Source organism: Gekko japonicus, unplaced genomic scaffold (genome assembly GCF_001447785.1).
Source record: "Gekko japonicus isolate JY-2015 unplaced genomic scaffold, Gekko_japonicus_V1.1 scaffold503, whole genome shotgun sequence".
Taxonomy (NCBI): Eukaryota; Metazoa; Chordata; class Lepidosauria; order Squamata; family Gekkonidae; genus Gekko; species Gekko japonicus.
Window position 1 is genome coordinate 274259 of NW_015165844.1, and position 19587 is coordinate 293845.

The window sequence follows — 19587 nt, forward strand, 5'->3', positions numbered from 1 at the left end:
GATCCCGTCGTAAACACTGCCGATGGTGACCCAACGGCCGCAGATGGCACGCCGACCTCCCCGCAAGTCGCTACGCCGCCGCCCGCAACTGGAAAGTGGACATTCTTGCCGAGTCATCTCCCCCCCCCCCCCCCTTTCCCCCCCCGGGGGGCCCCCGCGCACAGGCGGCCTCTCCCGCCCACCTCAACCATCCTGACGGCGGCTGGTGGCCGGGAGCCAAAAGATAGGGCTGAGCCGATGACGTCGGGCGCCAAAGCACTCCAAGCATTTCTCACCGCCGCCCCCCCTCCTCTTCTCCCTCTGGCCGTGGCTCCGAGCATGTGCAGAGCGCCGATCTGCGCGGTTGCGGCGTGTGTCACCGAGGCGGCCCTTCACGTGTCCGCGCTCACAAGACGCCGCGCCGTGCGGAAAGGGTATTTCACGCGCGCCTCGGCCGCAGCGCCGCATTTGGCTGGCTCGCGAAGGCTGCGCAGCAAGCCTCGGATTCCCAGCCGCGCCATCTGGCTGCTCTCCCCGCTCCCGCCGCCGCCGCCGCCGCCTCCACGCCTGTGAAGAGACCCAGCAGCAGCAGCCGCCGCCCGTCACCTCCGTGCCCGGAGAGGAGAGAGAGAGAGAGAGAAGGGACGCGCCCCATGTTGGTGCCCAAGATGCGGCTGGCCTTTGCGCTGTGCGCGCTGGCCGTGGCCTTCCCGGGCTTGGCCCAGGCCAGGGTGGTGGGCCCGGAGGAAGCGGGCTTTGCGGAGTGCGACGGCTTCTTCCTGGCCCAGCCCCCCCCCGAGGGGCTGCCCGGGCCGCCTTCGCACGTGAAAATCTGCCAGAAGTACAAGCAGGAGCCGCGCTTCGCCACCCTCTACAGCACGCAGGACAAGATCCCTCTCTATGCGGCGTTCAAGTACACCGAGGCGGCTCCGAGCGGGGAGGAGAACTGGCTGGTGGCAGCGCAGGTGAGGAGAACCGCGGGAGGGGGGGGGGAAACCGGGGGGGGGGGGGGGCGGCGGCCCGAGGGGGCTGGCGAAGAAGCCGAAGGCAGGGTGGACCCCTTGGGCTGGGAAATCTGCGGGTGCTTTGTTTATTCGGTTGGTTTCTGTTCCGCCCTCCCTCCAAGGAGTTCGGGGGGGGGGGCAGTGTGCGTCTTTCTCCATCCTCACGACAATCCCGTGAGGTAGGTCTGGCTGAGAGTGTGTGACTGGGCCGAGATTTTCCGGGCACAGGGGGACTGGAGCCTGGTTATCCAAGACCCTGCCCCAACACCCTAAGCACTGCACTATGCTGGGGTGGGGGAAATGTGGCTGTAAAATTACACAGGGCTGCCTGGAACGGTGTCTGGCCATTGGCCTGGCAAGGTCAGTATTGTCTACTCTGACTGGCAGCAGCTCTCCAGTGCCTCAGACAGAGGTCTTTCACATCACCTTTGACTGGAGCTGCCAGGTATCGAACCCGGGACACTCTGTGTGCCAAGCAAAGATGCTTGACCCCTGAGTAACAACAACCCTTCTCCTAGAAACTTGGTGAACAGCAACGTGATCACTTTTGAACACAGGAAGCCATATACTGCCTTATATTGAATCAGACCAGTCAGTACGGTCTCCTCTAACCGGCAGTGGCTCTCTAGGGGTCACACTTGATCCTTCTGCCTGGAGATGCCTGGATTTGAAGCTGCGAGACCTTCTGGGTTCAAAGTGGGTGGCTCTGAAGAAGAGAAGAAGAGATTGGATTTATACCCCGCCCTTCACTACCCAAAGGTGTTTCAGAGCGGCTTACAAACTCCTTTCCCTTCCCCTCCCCACAACAGACACCCTGCGAGGTAGGTGGGGCTGAGAGAGCTCTTGACAGAAACTGCTCTTTTTCAAGAACAGCTGTGCCAGAGCTACGGCTTGCCCAAGGTCACATCAGCAGGTGCAAGTGGAGGAGTGGGGAATCAAACCCTGTTCTTCCAGATTAGAGTCAGCACACTTAACCACTACACCAAACTGAGCCAGAGCCCCTCCTGGTGGGTTAGTCAGCAACCCGTAGGCCAAGCCCCCCCCCTCTCTGAGCACCCTCTTGCAGATTCTGTAGTAGCCAAGTCCAGGGAAAGTGGGAGGCCCAGCGGGAACTGTAGCCAATCCAAACTCCATGGCAACTTAGAAAAAAAAAAGCTGTTCACATTTTTACACACACACCCGGCCAATCCCCCCCCCTTTTTTTGTAACCGCACAGTGTTGCTCTTTGTGTGGATAAATTAATTAAAGTTCTGTGACATACACCTCAGAGAACTGCCAGAATAATTATAAGAGAATACGAGGCTTTAGAAACGATGGGGGATGAAGAGAAGATATATGTCAGTTTTTCCTACCTTTTCTGGGGGAGGAATCACTAAGGCAACTTGGAAATCTAGAAAGGAAGAAAGAGAGAGACGGGAGGCGAGGGTAACATGCATTTACATCTTGATTTAAAACCCAAACCCCTCCTGCTTGCAAATGAACACACAGCTATTGTGTTGTACGTGTACAGTGCAATCCTAAGCAGAGTTGCTCCCTTTGAAGTCCAATGAAATCAATAGTCTTAGAAGGGTATAATTCTGTTTAGGATATTTCAGAGGGGGCCAGTGTTCCCTCTAAGCTGAGTTAGTGTGAGCTAGCTCACGGTTTTTTAGCCTCCGGCTCACACATTTTTGTCTCCGCTCAGGAAGGACGGCTCCAGAGCAAAGCAGTTTATGCAGTAGCCAACTTGCTCACTCACAACTTTAATGCCAGTAGCTCACAAAGTAGAATTTTTGCTCACAGGACTCCATAGCTTAGAGGAAGCGTTGGAGGGGGCCCCGTGTTGGTCTGCAGCAGGAGAGCTGGATTCGAGTCCAGCAGCACCTGAGAGACTAGCAAGATTTTGCGGGTATGAGCTCTTGAGACTCAAAGCTCCCTTTGCCAGATAGGATGCTTAGGACCAGTGTTCCCTCTAAGCTGAGTGAGTGTGAGCTAGCTCACAGTTTTTTAGCCTCCAGCTCACACATTTTTGTCTCAGCTCTGGAAGGATGGCTCCAGAGCAAAGTAATTTATGCAGTCACCAAATCGCTTGCTCACAACTTTAATGCCAGTAGCTCACAACGTAGAATTTTTGCACAAAAGACTCCACAGCTTACAGGGAGCATTGCTTAGGACAGCACTGTAAAAGTGCCATTCGAAGCAGGTCTGTTCCGTCGGACTTACTCCCAGCAAAGTGTTCTTAAGGTTGCTCTGTTAATCAAATAATCCCAGTCCTTAAGAAATGTAATGGGGTTTGGGGATGTCACTTTAGGTGTTTTTTTTAATGCACCAAGAAGATGGAACTGTGTACTCCCACTTCAGTATAGAGTCCAAGATTGCATACATATGTGCTGTGAAGTCACAACTGACTTATGGCAAACCCAGCAAGGGACTTTCAAGAAAAGTGAGACTTAGGTGGTTGGCCATTGCCTTCCTTGGTGGATCTCCCATCCAAGTTCCAACCCTGCTTAACGTCCAGAGTCTGACGAGATCAGGCTATACCATGCCATATCCCCCCCCTAGCCCATAATTACACCAAAAGCTATCTATCTGTGTCTGTGTTTATAGATCCAGTTGAGTAGCCGTGTTGGTCTGAAGCAGTAGAACAAAGTTGGAGTCCAGTGGCACCTTTAAGACCAACAAAGTTTTATTTCCCCAGAATTAAATCCAAACGACGGTGACCTTATAAACTTAGCTTGTTATTCCTGTTTGCATCTGTTAAAACATGTTCATTATGCTGCGTGCTTATTTGCTGTATGCCTGATAGGTATGGATTGGTAAATCCCATTTCATTGTATCTGAGGAAGTGTTTGTGCACACGGAAGCTCATACCTTGAGTAAAACTTTGTTGGTCTTAAAGGTGCCACTGGACTCACTTTCTTCTGTCTCTATGGTTGCCATAGTTCAAGCCCATTGTGCCCCATGTACCTGGGCCTGCCCACATCAGACCACAGGTGAGGGAATGTTGCTTCTGACAAAAAGTGCCCTCTCCATGAAGCTGCCTTGTACCCAGTTAGACCACTGGTCCCTCTAGTTCAATGTGCTCTGCTCTATCTGGGGGCACCTCTCTAGGATCTCTCCCAAAGACCAGGATAATTTTGGTGGGTGATGCCAGAGAGCGAACCTTGGTCCTATAGTACGTGCAAATCAGGCGCTTCCCATATAGAAAACTAGATTAAAGAGATATTTTTTCCCTGCTTTGCCTGACAGTCTCATGGGTTTATGTAACCCAAAGCTTGTCTAGAGCCGCTTTCCAAGTACACGTTACCACCGACGAGCAATGCTCCCTCTAAGCTGTGGAGTCCTGTGAGCAAAAATGCTACTTTGGGAGCAACCGGCCTTAAAGCTGTGAGCAAGCCATTTGGCTACGGCATAAATTAGTCTGCTCTAGAGCCCTCCTTCCTGAGCTAAGGCAAAAATGTGTGAGCCGGAGGCTAAGAAACCGTGAGCTAGCTCACACTAACTCAGCTTAGAGGGAACGCTGCCTACGAGTCTTTTCACTGGACATGGTGCGGATTGAGGCCGGGACCTTCTGCATGCAAAATTCATCTCTCCAACTGAGCCTGTGGTTTGCTACTTCTGCTGCTTCGGCTTGTTTACTAGGCCAGCCCAAGTGTAGTGGTTACAGTGTGGGATGGGAAACGAGGAGACCCAGGTTCAGATGCTCACACTGCCAGGGAAGCTCACAGGGTGGCCCTTTGGCCTGTCACACACTCTCGGCCTAACCTGCCTCATCACGCTGTGGTTGTTAGGATAAAACGAAGGAGGAGAGAATGAAGTTGTAAAGTGGTTTGGGGGTGCGTTGGGGAGATAAGCAGAATATACATAAATAGTCCTCTGTACGTATACTTCAGAACCCCTGCGTGCTGTTCCAAGATCTTGGTGGCATATTCTTGCTGTTTGGTCTCCCTGTAGTTCTGGAGGGGCCATGGCTCAGTGAAAAAGCCTCTGCTTTTGCATGCTAAATGTCTCACGTTCAGTCCCTGGCATATACAGTTGAGGATCAGGTAGTGAGTGACGTGAAAGACCTCAGCCTGAGACCCTGGAGAGCTGCTGCCAGTATGACTAGACAATGGGCAATTCTGCATCTAGCATGAAAAAGTGCAGCTCAAAAACACATTCAAATACCTCGGTGCCGTACTGACTGCAAAGTCACCCCTGAACGGCCATAAAACATCCATAAATCTAAGCAGAAGGTACCATAAAATCCGATGATCAAAGTGGTGTGGAGTGTGGAAGCTACCATAAAATCCGATGATCAAAGTACTCGAAAGTGGTGTGGAGTGTGGAAGCTACCATAAAACCCGATAATCAAAGGAAGTGAAAGCAGGATGCAGTGCAGAGGGGAATTTCTGTTCCAAGGTTTGGTGTAGTGGTTAAGTGCGCGGACTCTAATCTGGGAGAACCGGGTTTGATTCCCCACTCCTCCACTTGCACCTGGCTGGATGACCTTGGGCAAGCCGTAGTTCTGATAAGAGCTGTTCTTGAAAAAGAGCAGTTTCTGTCAAGAGCTCTCTCAGCCCCACCTACCTCACAGGGTGTCTGTTGTGGGGAGGGGAAGGGAAAGGAGTTTGTAAGCCGCTCTGAGACACCTTTGGGTAGTGAAGGGCGGGTTATAAATCCAATCTCTTCTTCTTCATTGGGAAAAGCCAATGCAGAATCAGCCAGTACTGACCCCAAAGGACTGATTCGGTATAAGGCAGCTTCCTGTGTATTCAGCTCATTTGTGTCTTGCATTTATGCCGAACACATAAATGTGTCCTCTCTACCGCTGTGCATTGCAAGGAGAAACTCACTTATAGTGGGGGAGCTGGAAGCTTGTTCACCCTTCCTGATCTTCTCACAGAGGCCTGCCTGATAAGCTGCCTGGGGAATCCCTGGAACGTTGCCCAGGATCCACAGTTCTCACAGGGGGGGAGGGGGAGGCTGCCTCCCTGGGGAAGTGAAGCTTGTGCCAGCCTCTGCCCTGACTGGCCCTCGCAGTACAAACAGTCTTCTGCTCAAAACAGAAAAGAGACTTCAGGCCAAAATGAATTAGGGAAAGGGGCGGGAGAAATGTCAGCTATTCTTCCGCATACAAATGCATCCCTTTGTAGTGCCGTTGGTCCTCTTCAACAGGGAGGTTTACGGGAGTCTTTAAGGGAGGCATTATTGTTGGGCCTGGTGGCCATTCAAGCAGTTTGAAGCATATTCTGATGCCAGATGATGTTCTGTTTTGTGCCACCGTATTAGAGGTGCTTGGTTATAAAGGGAGGCATGAGATACTGGCAAAGTTCTGAGTGGGAAAAGTTATTTTTTTCTGGCAAGGCCATGGAGGAGCGAAGCCAAGAAGAGGCACAGTTTGATGTGTCGAACAAATTCCCAAAGCTCCCCTGACATCTCTGTCAGCTGCCTCACTCAGGGCACTGTGGACAGCAGCCATTTTGTCACTGGATATGGGACTGAAACTGCAGTCTTGTCAGTGTGGATCGTTTGGGGTGTGGCGGTTTGAGATGATTGTGGAAGAGATTTTAGCCGGCCAGGAGGGAAAGGTGTGTCTGGCAGAGTTGCCAGGTAAATATTTCAAAATGTTTCAAGAGCTGGGTACAGTTAAAATTCTGAAGGGTGTTTGTGTGTGTGTGTGTTTGCAGAACAAGGAACATGCTTTATTATTTCTATAGCAGATTTCAGCACGGAAACTGATTTCTCATGTTTATTTTTGCATTGATCCGTTGGGCTGGGAGACGGTGGCGGCCTGAAAAAAGCACAGTAGATCTTTGCTGGTTCACGTGTACCGGAAGACTTGCTTGATAACTGAGGAAGAAATTAGATGTGGTGGTGCCCTTGTGGCCAACACAAGGATGCTGTCGTGTCTAATTTGGCCAAGACTTCTATGGATGACTTAGATGTGCGGATGGGGCAAGCCTCCATATCATCTCAAAGGCACTGCTTCTTCTTAGTGGAATCACCTCACACATTCCATGACAAAGTGCCGAGAAATCATAACATACCTGTAATAGGAAGCAGCCCCCAGAGTGCAGTAATCAAAGGCTGAGAAATCCGGTGACTCACGTACATGTGTGGGCCAAGCCTGATTTCGGATCTTTTAAGTTCAGCGCTATTATCTGTTGTAATACGCTGGTCCCTGTTTAATGACTAGGCAGATGTGCCCAGTAATTTGTCCACTAGTCACCCACTCCACCTTGATCAACTGGTCTAATTTGGTCTAACAGGGGAAGATGGCGTGTCCTGTACAGAGAACAGTCATACCTGAGGGACTTTGATAAGTCCTTAGAGGGCAATAATATCCTAGAAGAGTGGTCTTAAAAGTGTTCTTAAAGGTGCCCCTGAACTCAACCTTTGTCTTGAAGAGCATGTTTAAAGGTAGGCCCAGGGATGAGGTAAATAGTCTAGTAGGACTTTTGTTCTATAGAATTGTGAAAGTGTTAATTGAAGGGGCCCAAATAAGATCAAGGGGGGGATCATGTATGTAATATGTGATTTGGGTTTTTTCCACATGGTGATGCTTCCCTGTAGAAGCCTCCTGGTTGCTATGAGTGCCACATCAAGACAGGAGAAGCAAGACTTCTGTATTGTAGGTTTCCCCGCATTTTCCATGCCCTGTCCCCATGACAGCCATACCCACACACACTACAGGAGGGAGCCTTTTTTGGAAAAACAACAACAGTAACTGACTTACCAATATTTATGTGTATTTATTGTATTTAAAGCATTTTAAATCTGCCTTTCTGCTCAACCAAGGGTCCCCAAGGCAGCGCAAATAATAAAAACATTAAAACAAGATTGATAAACCATTAAAACAGAACACGTCAACAATAAACCAATGAAGTGGAAGAACAGTTGCTGAGAATGATTCAGTGGGAATCAGACAAAACAGAAAATTGTCATCATCTGCTGGCAGAAGACAATATTTATTTATTTATAATTAAAATTTATAGGCCACTCTTCCCTGAATACACAGGACTCGGGGGTGTGTGTGATAAAAACACTCATAAATTAATAAAACAATTCCAACAGCTTAAGTCAAATATGACTAAAACCTTCTCAGATGGTGCTAAACACCAGAATTTCAAATCATATCCTTGTCTCACGGGGGTGGTAGAGAGGAAGTGGGGGGGGGGAGTGCCAGATAGGATGGTACCGGCCACTGTCCTCAACCAAAAGCATGGCAGAACATCTGTGCCTTGCAAGCCCTGTGGAACTGCATTAGGTCTCGCAGGGCATGGATGTTATTTGCCAGGGAGTTTCACCAGGTAGGAGCCAGGGCTGAGAAGGCCCTGGCTCTGGTCGAGGACAGCCGGACGTCTTTTGGGCTGGGGCAGAAGGGGACAGACAAATGTCTCTGGGAAGGGCATAACAATACTGATATGTCAGTTGCTGATAAACCATCCAATAAAGGACACACACACACACACACACCCCATGGGAGAGGACGTGGCCACCACAGGGGCAGGGTAAACGGCAGACTTTCCTGCCCACACGGTAGCCAGCCAAGGTTTGCAGTCTTACCCAAGGGTGTAGACTTTCCAATTTCCCGGGGGGGGGCTGGGGCTGGGCCAGAGGCATTGCTTTGCTAGGAGCAAGGGTGGCTCCCGGGGGAGGCTGAGTACCTTCCTGAAAATTTCGGCGGGGGCTGAAGCCCCGCCGCCCCCACGAAGATTACGCCTATGGTCTTACCCAAAACATCACAGTAAAAAACAGGTTTAGGAAAGGTTGCCAAAAAGGAAGCAAAGTTTTAGGAGGTCACAGAAGCACAACAATACGGTGGGGAAGCAGGGGAGAAACTCCACTTCCCTAAAGCATCTAACCTGGAGCTAATCACCTGTGTGGAATTGGCCTGTGGGGCTGAAGTATTCTGAAAGTAGAGGTCCCTGTGGTAGGCCTTAACACTTAACTATGTTTATCTTTGTTGTGTTTGTATCCTTTCATTCTTCTGAGGAGTTCAGGGCAACTTACACCTTTCTCGTTTACCCCCGTTTTATCCTCACAACAACCTTATGAGATAGGTTGAGGTGAGAGAATATGACTGGCCCAAGGTCACATGTTATACTTCATGGAAAAATGGGGGTTTGAACTCAGGCCTTCCCCATCTCCTAGTCTCACTCTTGACTGTTATACCATACCAGCTAGGTCAGCCATGTCAAAAATTAGGGGCAGGAGGAGTATCTGTGGCTGAGGGCCTAACTATATGTTTTACGCATGTCCAGAACAGACTTTTAGTCAAATGTTAGCTGTGACTTCTCCTCTAGTTCTCTAGCGTGCGGAGTCCCGATTCAGATCGGAACCACAACATGTGGGAAGAAGGGACTCCCACCTTCCCACCAGCACAGTTTTCCCAATCCAAAACAGCCCTAGGGTGGTTTGCCCTGTTGGCAGGTACAGGTGTAGCTTATCAGTACACAAGAACCCTCCTAATGGAGAAATTCTTGCTACCTCAGTCCATTTTGGGTCCGGAAAACTGTGTGGGTGGGAAGACAGGAACCCCTTCTTCTCACATGCCCTGGTCCCAGTCCACATCAGGTCACACTTGACAATTGAGTTCCCAGCAGGGAGCTCACACCCAACATCTGGCTGAAAGTCCCCATGGAGGACTCATGTAAAACCTAATGTGGAGTTAGGCCAGAAGGTTACAAAGCAGATACCTGGGAGGGCTAGTCAGGTCTTTCTGTGCCAATTGGCACTCCAGTGTCCAAAAACCCCACACACCTTCCTTCTTATCCTTGAGAAGGAGTATCGTGTATGAATTTTTAATAGCCGTGTGATCAAGAACATAGGTCAGGAGACTGTAGACAAAAAGGAGAACATCTGGTACCCACTGCCCATTAGATAACAAAGCAACAGTGGAAAGAAATGGAGCCCTTGACTGCATTCCTGTTTGGCTACACACACATCTATGTATCACCTGCTTCATTACCGAAAAATCCTTTATTGAGGTGACGGTCATGGGTTTTGATAGCTTTTAAAAAAAGGATTAGGCAGTTTTATAGGGGATGAGCCTAACAGTAGCTATTAGGCAGGGTGTCTAAATACAGCCTCCATGTTAAGAGGCAGTATAGCCTGGAATACCACATAATGGGGACGTGTGACAGGAAAGGACTGTGTTGCCCTCATTGGTTTCCTAGTTACCGCTGGTTGGCCGCTGGTTGGCCACCAAGCACAGAACTGGTAAGACCATGAGCTCGGTGATTGTTATGTGGTACTTCTTTATCACTGTATTTATTTATATTCTGCTTTTCTGCCCAATGTGGACCTAAAGCAACTTACACTATTGTTCTCCCTTCTTCCACTTTATCTCCACAATAACAGCCCTGCAAGGTAGGCATGGCAGAGAGAGAGAGTGACTGGCCCAAGGTTACCCACCCAGTAAGCTTTTGTGGCAGAGGGGATCTGAACTCAGATCCTATTCTGACACTAACCACACCACTCTGTTTGTATACTGGGTTTATGAATTATTGGGTTGCTACTTTTTTCTCTCTTCTGGCAGGGTTTTTTTTTTAACAGCAGCATGACAGGAAAGAATTTAGCAGGTAGTTTCCCCCTCCCTTTGTGTTGCTATGCCGACAGCTTGACTTTGATCAGCCGCACAGCTGTGAAGCACACAGAAGGCGAAGGTGGCAACCCTAGGCGGGTATTCCAAGCGTTCCTTAATTCCAGCCTTTTTGAGTGCATTACGTCTTTCCTTTGGAATCCAAAACATCCTTAATAAGTGCCTTGAGTACACTCCGGTGCTCAGCCGCCCAGCCTTTTTCCATACTCCTCTAACTAGCTGGCTCACACTCATCTCCCAGCTGTTTCAACATCTCTGGAAAACCAGCGGTGGCTCCGTGTTGTGGTTTCGGTGGTGTGCCTCCTACTGTGAGCCAGTGCATGGAGAGGTCAGAGCTAGAGGTTGAGGCCCAGTGTCTGCCCCTAAGCGAGTTATCTCTCTCTTTTAGCCTTCGTTCCACATCTGTAAAATGTCCGCAACGGTCGTCTACCTTCCTTACAGGGTTGTTTTCGAGGGCCAGTGGAACGAAGGATGAAAAACTGCTTTGCACTTATTGACAGTATGAAAAGGATAAACAGTCGTCACTTGAAGTCTTACTTCCAAGAACTTAGCTGTCGGGACAGATCTTCCCTGAAGGCTGTTGCCATCTCTTCTTTGAAATCTTCCATTCAGGTGGTAATTTTAGAGCGCTTCCAAGCTGCAGCTGGTTGCGATGAGAGGGGTGTGGCGGAATGGGCGCTCTGGCCTGAAGACCCTGTTCCACCCTGCTCTCCCAAGGTTTTCCCAACACCTGGAGATGCTTTCCCTTTTTCTCTCGAGTAACCCACCACCACCACCACCACCACCTGACCTTTGTAAGAAATTGCCAAGTTCTGTCAAGATCTGGCTAGCCTGAGCTATCTATGTTGGGGCTACCCCCCCATAAACTGAGAGAGAAATTGAACACTGAAGGTGGGTTCAGTTTTGCCACAGTGTTTGGGGCTGCAAACACCACAAAGGAAGCAGAAAAGCATAAATGTGATAGGACACGAGGTAGATGCATGCTTGGGAGTCCTGCCTGCATCTGGCTCCTTAGGGTGGCTCTGTTACGGCCCAGAAATATCTGTAGGTGCCAGTGCCCTGTCATTGGAATGGCTGATGTGTAGCAACATCCAGCTACAGGGAGACAGTTCAGGATGGGTAGCCGTGTTAGTCAGTCTGTAGCAGTAGAAAAGAGCAAGAGTCCAGCGCCTACCCTGCCACAGATTTTGGTAGTCCTTAAGGTGCTGCTGGGCTCTTGCTCTTTTCTGCTGCTGCAGACAGACTAACCTATCTTGATCTATCTCCATGGAAGGCACCACGTTTAGCCACACAGAACGGAGATCCATCAACCTTGTGAAGAAACGTGCAGAGGTACAAACAGACATCATCTTTTTCACCGAATGCAGAAAACTGAACATGGTAGCAAAGTTGCAGAGAGGGTCTTTCTTTCTCTTGGCACCCATGAGCACCGTGTTGGGGAACCCTGCACCAAAGGCCCTGCATCCCACCAGCCATGTATTGTGGCTTTCCAGATGCTTGCCCTTCTGCACAATTCTTGCAAACACAGGCAGCTAACTAAAGCCCACTGATGGGCTACATTTGGCAGAATGCATGAATTGTGCAGGCTTGGAACAGAACAGGCTAGCAGCAACTTAACTTGGTACACTGGACCTGTCCCAAATGTATTATCAGTCATTTGTTTGGAATTAGAGGCATGACACCCATCATAGCTGCTTGCCACTCGCCATTGCCTCGCTCAGGCATTTGGCAGGAGGCGGGAGGAAAGGTGTGCGTGGAGCATGGTCGCTAGGCAACCGCCGAACAGTCGGCCAGTCGCTAAGCAACTGCAGCAATCGAGAAGATTTTGTGATGTAAACAGCCCCGGCATTCGGTGACAAGAAAGGCACGGAGAACATTGTGGAGATGTCTTTGTAATAGCAGGTGTGGCGTTTATTTACAGGTGGTACCCTTGGCAAACAGGTGTTTGAGAAGGGCCGTTGCATCGGCCGTCTCTTGATTGGCAAACGGCAGGATGTAATTGGAGGGCCAAGCTGGCCGCCTCTCTAGGAGATCCCCAGTCGACACCTGCATTTTTAAATAAAGAGCCACAAACACAAGGCGAGGAGGTGGCCACTGTGGTGCTGGAGCAAAGGGTGATTCATCTCCCCCCCCCCTTTTCTTGATTACATACTTGGAGATGCTATCAGCCCAACAGGAAGGAAACATACAAATGCCCGTATGTGCCATGGGACAAATAGAAATAGGGGGACAGCCAGTGCTCCCTCTAAACTGTGGAGTCTCGTGAGCAAAAATTCTACTTTGTGAGCCGCTGGCGTTAAAGTTGTGAGCGAGCTATTTGGCAACTGCATAAATTAGTTTGCTCTGGAGCAATGTTCCCTCTAAGCTGTGGAGTCTTATGAGCAAAAATCCTACTTTGTGAGTTCCTGGCATTAAAGTTGTGAGTGAGCACTTTGGCTACTGCAGAAATTAGTGTGCTCTGGAGCCCACCTCCCTGAGCTGAGACAAAAATGTGTGAGCCGGAGGCTAAAAAACTGTGAGCTAGCTCACGCTAACTCAGCTTAGAGGGAACAGTGCTCTGGAGCCATCCTCCCTGAGCGGAGACAAAAATGTGTGAACCGGAGGCTAAAGAACTGCGAGCTAGCTTACACTAACACAGCTTAGAGGGAACACTGACAGCTGACGTCGGGAAAACCACATGGGAAACGCGTTAACTGCCATGGTGCTGTGGCTCTGATCCGAATAGGCTTCTTCCGTGACTGCTTTTAGAGGTGTTTGGCTTATAGAGGTGTTCTTACTCGCAAATTCTCCTGAGCCATCGCTGTGTCCGAAGCTGGAAAGACCCAGTTTCTGCCATGGCACATATAACACTTCTGGGCATGGGTCTCTGACCCTTTGAAGAGTGCCATTTCCTTCTCTTTTCTTTCATGAGTATGCACCTTTTAATAGATGCCGTAAAAGGATAGGTGCAGTTTGAGTTTTGGCTGCATTTACAGCAATCAAAAAATTATTAAGTTACATTAAAAAAAAATCACACCATGAGGAGAGGTTAAGGGGTGGAAGAAAGGGCTAAATTATTGGGGGGGCGTGTTGGTAGGGGGAGCTACATAAGTTAGATATGTTAGGAGCAGTGTTCCCTCTAAGCTGAGTTAGTGTGAGCTAGCTCACAGTTTTTCTAGCCTCCAGCTCACCCGTTTTTGCCTTCGCTCAGGAAGGACTGCTCCAGAGCACACTAATCTACGCAGTAGCCAAATCGCTCGCTCACAACTTTAATGCCAGTAGCTCACAAAGTAGCATTTTTGCTCACAGGACTCCACAGCTTAGAGGGAGCATTGGTTAGGAGTTTGTGAAATTATCGGTGGTTTTCATACAAAGAAAACTTAAATAGTTTAATAACTATTAGGCACCTTAGGAAGATGAGCAACTGATTGTTTATGTATGTTTTAACTATACTTTATATATGCATTTTATGTAAGCTGCCCTGAGCCCGCCTTGGTGGGGAGGGTGGGGTATAAATCAAATAAATAAAAAAATAAATAATCATAGCCTCAACCCCTGGAGATGGGTTGACAATAAGTACTCCGGTTCTTGCCAGAATGCATAATAAACGCCAGCCATTTCCAGTGGAATAGGGCCAGCCTACAGCTTCCATGCTGGCACAGCCTTAAAAAAAAAAAATTAAGCAGTGCCACAAGGGGGACTTTGCACATTCCAGTTATGGTTTTGAGAATTCAAACCATTACACCCGTGACTGCGGCACTCACTGTGTGATAGTGAGACCTCATGGAGACTTCAACGTCGCCTCACTGGCTTTGCGTTCGTTCATATGTACAGTTGGGCGAATCCTTAAGCCAGGGGTTTCTGTCCTATGGCTCGGGAGCCAAATGTGGCTTGTTAAAAAGGAAATCTTTAAGTTAAGGCGGATGCTACCATAACCAGTAGGTGGAGGGAATGGCAGACAAAGATATTTATTGGACTGAAAGGCATCTTAGAGATGCTTTACAGAAAGGGGAACGATAGAGGCGAACGGTTGTCAGGAATTCAAGCACAAACCATGTGCCAGTTTATGTCAGTGCGCTAGAGCAACTCCACAGGGTGTTCGTTTGTATTTTTACAATTTATTGTGAGGCCTCGTGAGTGCCATTTCCTAAGAAGGGACTTGCAACAGCCAGTGTTTGGGCTGCAGGAACTTTGTGGATCAACATGTCAATTATCAGTAGAGGTAGGTGGTATAGTTTCAGTTATGCAAATGGACTTTCGAAGACCGGTAGGTTGTTGATCCCTTGCTCTGAATTTCAGTGTAGGTTGACCTTTGAATCAACCAGTATCCTAGCCAGATCATGTAAACATGTAAAGCATGTTAACAGACCCTGGGTGAAGCATTCCTAAGAATGCAGTCTGAATGAGATATTCTGATCCTGGATGCCTGTGGAAGAGAAGCATTCCTTACTGTGACTCAAGAGATAAACAACATTTTGGCAGATGATAACCTCTCCCTATCAAAATGATTTGAGAAACCTTGGGACTTGACCCATGTTGATAATGGCATATTGTGTCACTTGCATGAAGCTGCCTTCTACTGAATCAACTCCTTGTTCTATCAAAGTCAGTACTGTCTATTCTGGTTGCAAGTGGCTCTCCAAGATCTCAGGTAGAGGTCTTTTGTCTACTTACCTGAGACTTTTAGATGGAAATGCCAGGGATCAAACTGGGGACCTTCTGCATACAAAATGGGTGCTATACCACTGAGTCACAGAGCCCTCTCAATGGAGCTTGGGGAAGTGACGCTTCCACCACCCCTTTATTAAGGTGATCAGGTGCATGGGATATCATTTATGAGAATTCCAGACAGTTAGGGAAGGAAGTTGGCAGAATGTTCGCAGTCCATCTTCTATGAAGGCAGAGGAAGTTGTCAGTTTGGTGGGGAAGTAGCTCTATGGGACACCTTGAGAACAGGGGGGTGGGAGGCTGAGACTCAAAAAGGCAGGGATCGCAGTGGCAAGGCAGGCTGAAGGGGGAAAGCAGAATAGGCCATGAAACGGGGAAAGATAGGTGAATATCAGGGTGAAGGGAAAGGGCTCTCTGAAGAAACTTGTGCACACGGTCAGGAGGGGGTTATGTGGGGCACATGGAATTTGGAAAGACAGGCTACATGAATGGTTAAGAGCTGGCCGAGAGATGTGACATGAAGAAAGGAGGAACCAAGGAGGAAGTAGGGCTGGGTGCTGCCATCCAGGAAGGAAGTGGAAAAATAATGGCAGATGGGGAATGAGGGACTGTGAACAAAAGAGCTTGGTCTTATTCATTCTAGATCTTGGCAGAACTGTTAGGAGGGGCATCCCGCCACCGATAGACTCTTTTGCCTCTACAACTTTGTAACCTGGCGGTTCAGTAAGAAGCCACCATGATCCAAGAAGCAGTTGAGGGAAGGAACTGAAGAACAACACACACATTCATTTGGCGGGCGGCCATTTGTTTGGTGTGGGTTATTCCTCTTTCAGGGACCCTTGAGTATAGGAAGAAAACGCAGCTTCACACACACAAAAATATGATCGGAAAGGTGGTTTCGTCAGTCTTGTCATTGGGTCCTTAAATATGTGTGGTTCAGTGAGGATTCTGGGTAGAGCAAAGACCCAAGCACGTTCAGTCTCTCTTGAAAATTAAAGGTATGGGGGGTAATTTTGTGGAAATACAATATGCTTTATTATAGCCACTTTGACAACTGAAAATTGCTTTACGTAGTCATAAGGGGCTGGCTCTTGCATTAAATGAGCTGTTCTACAGTTTTGTTTCAAATAATTAAAAGGACATGACAGAGACCCATGTGTTAATGAGGTCACGCATATGAGGCATCGCTCTCGCAGCAATGTCAAGAATACCCCTAATTTGCCGGATTTAAAGTGCAGCCACGAAAATGGAGATGGTTGTGGTGGAAGATGGCCAAAAAAAACCCTATCGCCGAGAGGGCGCATCCTGTTGATACAAGAAAACAACTTACTAGCAATTTGGATACACAGTTCCCCAGAATTGTTGACATGTTTCAACTCTCCATTCTTCCTTATGGAAAACAGGAAACAAAACACAATTTTTACAAACTCCTCTTGGCGGTGGAAAGCGTCATCAAGTTGCAACAGACACATGGCATCCCCAAAGGGTTTTCAAGGCAAAACACAAGCAGAGGTGGGTTCGCCATTGCCTGGCTCTGTGTAGCAACCCCGGACTTCCTTGGTGGTCTCCCATCCAACAAAGGCTCAGAGGTGGTTGGCCATTGCCTGCCTCCGCATAGCGACCCTGGACTTCCTTAGTGGTCTCCCATCCAGGAGACGTTCAGAGGTGGCTTGCCATTGCCTGGCTCTGTGTAGCAATCCTGGACTTCCTTGGTGACCTCCCACCCAAGAGACGTTCAGAGGTGGTTGGCCATTGCCTGCCTCCGCATAGCGACCCTGGACGTCCTTTGTGATCTCCCATCCAAGAGATGTTCAGAGGTGGTTGGCCATTGCCTGGCTCTGTGTAGCAATCCTGGACTTCCTTGTTGACCTCCTACCCAAGAGACATTCAGAGGTGGCTTGCCATTGCCTGGCTCTGTGTAGCGACCCCGGACTTCCTTGTTGACCTCCCACCCAAGAGACGTTCAGAGGTGGTTGGCCATTGCCTGCCTCTGCGTAGTAACCCCGGACTTCCTTGGTGACCTCCCACCCAAGAGACGTTCAGAGGTGGTTGGCCATTGCCTGCCTCCGCGTAGCAACCCCGGACTTCCTTGGTGGTCTCCCGTCCATGTACTAACCAGGGCTGTTTAGCTTCCGAGGTCTGATGAGATTGGGCTAGCCTGGGCTATCCAGGTCAGGACACAATCTTCTCTTAGGTTTATTATAATTTCACACGAACGATAGCATTATAGTATAATTTTCCCGTAAATGGGTTTCGGGTAATAACCATATATTGTATTCTGTTCCCCTTGGGGTAGATGCTCACAATGTTGTTCAGGGTGGTGAAAACCAGTGAGGATTGTGAGGCACTCCAAGGGGATCTGTCAAGGATGGGCGAGTGGGCGTCAACATGGCAAATGGGGTTCAATGTGGCCAAGTGCAAGGTGATGCACATTGGAGCCAAAAATCCTAAATATAAATACACATTGATGGGGTCTGAACTGGCAGAGACTGAGCAAGAGAGAGATCTTGGAGTTGTAGTAGATAACTCACTGAAAATGTCGAGACAGTGTGTGACTGCAATAAAGAAGGCCAATGCTATGCTGGGGATTATTAGGAAGGGTATTGAAAACAGATCAGCCAATATAATAATGCCCCTATATAAATCAATGGTGAGACCTCATTTGGAATACTGTGTGCAATTCTGGTCACCACACCTTAAAAAGGATATTATAGCTTTGGAAAAAGTGCAGAAAAGGGCAACTCGAATGATAAAAGGGTTGGAACACTTTCCCTATGAGGAAAGGTTAAAGCGCTTAGGGCTCTTTAGCTTGGAGAAAAGACGACTAAGGGGTGACATGATCGAGGTTTATAAGATTATGCATGGGAAAGAGCAGGTAAAGAAAGAGGTACTTTTCTCCCTTTCTCACAATACAAGAACTCGTGGGCACTCCATGAAACTGCAGAGCGGTCGGGTTAGAACGGATAAAAGGAAGTACTTCTTCACCCAAAGAGTGATTAACACATGGAATTCACTGCCACAGGAAGTGGTGGCAGCTACAAGCATGGACGGCTTCAAAAGGGAATTAGATAAGCATATGGAGCAGAGGTCCATCAGTGGCTATTAGCCACAAGGTATAGCTAGGGGCTCTGGGGCAAGTGATGCTCTGTCTTCTTGGTGCTTGGGGGGGGGGTCAACAGTGGGAGGGCTTCTAATGTCCTGGCCCCACTGCTGGACCTCCTGATGGCACTGGTATTTCTGGCCACTGTGTGACACAGAGTGTTGGACTGGATGGGCCTTTGGCCTGATCCAACATTGGCGTCTCTTATGTTCTTAATGCCTGGATCAGAAAACAAGCCCCAGGATATTTATTTACTTACTTTATTTACACCTTGCCTCTCTCCTCAATGGGCACCCAGAGCAGCTGACACCATTCTCCTCCCCTCCATTTTGTCCTTACAATAACCCTGTGAGGTAGGTTAGGCTGAGAGTGATGGTGACTGGCCTGAGGTCACCCAGTGAGCTTCCATGGCAGGTGTGGGGATTCAGTCCTGGGTCTCTCAGATCCTAGTTCAGCACTCTTAAACACTACACCACACTGGAATACCTTTTTGGGAGGACAAACCGAAATGACACAAAACAAGTGTGCAAGTTTTTGGGACTAGGCTTTAAGAGGACGGATTAAGACATTTGTTCTCTCTGCCCCCACCCACTTTAAACATCCAGCCAAGGTAAAGATTTCTGGAGAACTCAAAAGCTTGCAAACTGCTCTACTGTTGGGGTTGGCCTTAATAACCAGTTCTGTGTTAATGTCTGATACAGCCGATGCAATGCGACCGATTCCAAAATTAGTTGTTGTAGATTTTCCGTGCTGTATGGCCATTGTATGGCTATACAGCCTGGAAAATCTACAACAGCGAATGAATTCCGGCCGTGAAAGCCTTCGACAACAGTTCCAAAATGCCTAAGAATTCTGGGGAGTTTTACAATTAATCAGTCCTTTCTTTGCCCTGAAAGAGCCACGCTCTCTTGAATTTTTTTTAACCATAATATTTTATTAGATTTTAATTCATAACATAACAAATAAATACAGGTTCTCAAACAACATTTTAACAATTTTTCATATATATGTCAGTGTGTATACAGACTTCCAATTTGACTTACTCAAATACTGATAGAAGTTTGCTAGCTTATCAATAACAATGAGTATTGTGCTGCACTAATCGCTTTCCAATCAAAAGACTCAAAGGTTAACTTATCCACAATTGGATACCATTTACCAGTTGGATTCATTAGTTCACATTCACGCTCTCTTGAATGAAGACACAGGAGTCCTGTGGAACCAGTGCTAGCTATAGAAAAGCAGTAGTTTTTTGAAACAAAGCATTAAGTGCCTCTTATTCTGCGGGGGGG

The 19587-nt window shown here is 48.4% G+C and overlaps 1 protein-coding gene across 1 annotated transcript in view; it reads left to right on the plus strand.

Moving 5' to 3' along the window:
- The first annotated feature begins 314 nt into the window (after positions 1 to 314).
- Positions 315 to 19587, plus strand: part of ENDOD1 (endonuclease domain containing 1) — a 24122-nt gene continuing 4849 nt past the window's right edge. Inside the window, exon 1 of the mRNA XM_015411045.1 lies at positions 315 to 944. Within this exon, the coding sequence (XP_015266531.1) occupies positions 633 to 944 (312 nt within the window). The 5' untranslated portion in view covers positions 315 to 632. The remainder of the gene's footprint in view (positions 945 to 19587) is intronic.